The sequence below is a fragment of the Pseudorca crassidens genome, chromosome 15 (genome assembly GCF_039906515.1).
Source record: "Pseudorca crassidens isolate mPseCra1 chromosome 15, mPseCra1.hap1, whole genome shotgun sequence".
Classification (NCBI taxonomy): Eukaryota; Metazoa; Chordata; class Mammalia; order Artiodactyla; family Delphinidae; genus Pseudorca; species Pseudorca crassidens.
The window spans coordinates 62,337,180-62,339,698 of NC_090310.1; the positions used below are offsets into that span (position 1 = coordinate 62,337,180).

At 39.8% G+C, this 2,519-nt stretch overlaps 1 protein-coding gene across 1 annotated transcript; it reads right to left on the reverse strand.

The window, feature by feature from the left end:
- Positions 1-263: 263 nt before the first annotated feature.
- DEFB127 (defensin beta 127) lies at positions 264-2,135 on the reverse strand. The gene is given in 2 exon segments (XM_067705174.1): positions 264-517; positions 2,087-2,135. Coding segments are annotated over 2 exon segments (303 nt in total).
- Positions 2,136-2,519: the final 384 nt, after the last annotated feature.

Sequence of the window (2,519 nt, forward strand, 5' to 3'; positions counted from 1 at the left end):
TCTCCTTCCAGTCTTCCATGTTATAGATTTTTTAGTGTGCTGGTTGTATCCCCTTTTCAAGGGGAGGTTCTGAGTTGTCCTTATCAATTCATCATTTGATATATTGAATGTTCAACCTCTGGTTAAAGAGCAATGAGTCAGAAAACTGGCAATGAGATTTATTAGACTGAGATCTAGGAACAAGAAGGGACAGGATGTGGACCTCTTCACCTCAGTTTATTGGAATAGGTTGAGAAATGAACTAACAGAAAATTGTGTTTGATTTATGTAAACGTTTTGTTGGAGTTTGTATAATTCTGTTCATCTGCATAATACTCTTGTGGAAAAGTAAATGCATATGTCACTTGCTTTGGACGAGGTGGTCTGGTAATTTTTTTACGTGCTTCCAGTTCCATGATATTGAGGCAACAATATCTCCCATTTTCACATAGTACTTCACGTATTTGTGTTGTTTTGCATATTTTCCTGCAGAATCCTCGTATGTATTCACCTCAGCATTTCTTAAGTTGTTTGGTTACTGTGCACATAAAGAACAATAGGCCAAGGTCACTGTTTGAAACAAAAGGCAACTTTAGTCATAGGGAAGACAGAGAATGTTTGTAGGGATAAAGTATATGGGAGACCCAGAGAACATATACCAGTAATATTCCACAGAGGATTCTCCAAGAGGGTGAACTTCAGTGTTTATGTCTAACTGATCACTCATATTTTATTCCTCTAAGGTTTTGGGCTTCCATCCTACATCTGATGGACTTCACCAAGAGCAACAGATCTTATTTGGGAAAATAAAGGAGCTGAATCCTTGATTTCAGGCTATGGATCTATGCTCCATCTGAGAACCTCAGAAAATCTGCCTCTATTTGAATGCTTCCAGAGTACTACTTCCCTACCACTGCTCGGAATACAATAATTTGTTACTAGGTATTTATGTCTGAATCAAACTCTGCTCTTGGGTTCATACTTGCTACCATGGTCAAGAATGACTTTTTTTTTGGTCCAGTCAGATATTTTTACCCTCAACTTTCTTCCTCCCCCATTACTTCTCCGTATTGTACATTTTTGTCAATGCATATCTTCTTTTGGCTTCTATGTCATCACAACGATCTTGGGTTTGTTTTATCCCTCTATGACCTCTCATTCTCTTTCTATCTCCAGAGGAAAGAATTTCTCCAGACCTTTGCTCACCTTGATATGTCTACTTTAGTGATCCTAAATATTTTCAATAATCTAAGAGTTTAGGATGTTCACATTTTGGCTTCGGCGCTTGTACTATCCTCCGGAATAAACCCCAGAGGATGAGACTGAGAACAAAGATGCAGCCTCCAACACCAGGTTCTAGAGATTCCTTTGATTCTTAGGAGTTTAAGGGGCTACAGATAGACCATTATTATTCCTATAATAAGGGACAAATATAAGGGGTCTGATTTTGAAAGAGGAAAGGAAGCTAATTTTTAAGTATTTAGTATGTGCCAAGCCCTGTGCTAGATGTTTTACACGTTTTTGTCATTTAATAAATCCCCTATGAGCCAGGTGTCATTATCTCCACAAATGAGGAAATTAAGGCTCAGCCAGTCTTCACCTTTTATCCAAAGTCGATAAACTAGTAGATGTTGAAGGCATGTTTCTAAAACCTGAATCCAAAGTTTGTTCTCCTTCCACTGTTCACACACTGTAGTAAAATAGATCAAAATTTATCTACAGTATGAGATTGGAAGAAAATATGGCTGGGTGCCAGAGTAAAATCTGTATCCAAAGAAATAAGGGCATCCCCAGATATTGGTCTTATGTCTTTCTGTAATGCGTCCTTCTCAGAGGAAATTATGACCTATTTCAGCTCTATGAATACTCCTTTTTTAAAAACAGTAGCATAGTAGAAGGGCTCAGGAAGAGGGAATTTCTGATGACACTGGATGGACTTCAGCCATCCTTAGGGCCCTATCTCTTCCTACTGTGAATTATAAAATTCTCTTGGGTTCTTGAAAGTACTCCATCCATTGTTGATTTGAGTGAGCCCCTGGAAGGCAGCTACGCTCACCTCTATAAAACCAACGTGGTCTGAGTCAGCCCTTGGAAATCTCTGGATTACCTGTGAAGTTCTGGAACAGCAGAATTGCAATGATCAGGAGGAGCCTCATGGCCAGGCTTCCAAGAGGAGGTGACAGCCAAGGCTCTTTGTCCACTATGTCATCTCCCTCAGAGACTTAGATTCTTATGCACTGAACCAGAACAGATGCTATGATACGAAGCGTGCCCCTAAACTTCTGAACTGTGGACTTTTTATCACGTGGGCAGGCACAGGAAATATGTTTACCCACTTTACCCACACATGGAATTCAGAGACACAGTGTGTTCCATCCCATCACACCTGATGCCATTCTGTAGGCTGTAGACTGCTGGTGAGAAAACTCTGTGCTTTCTCTACTTTGGCTGTCTGCTCAGATAGACCAAGGTAGACATGTACTCACTTCTAGGAATGAATAAGGAAATAGAATAAATGAAGCCTTTTCCATTGACTGCAT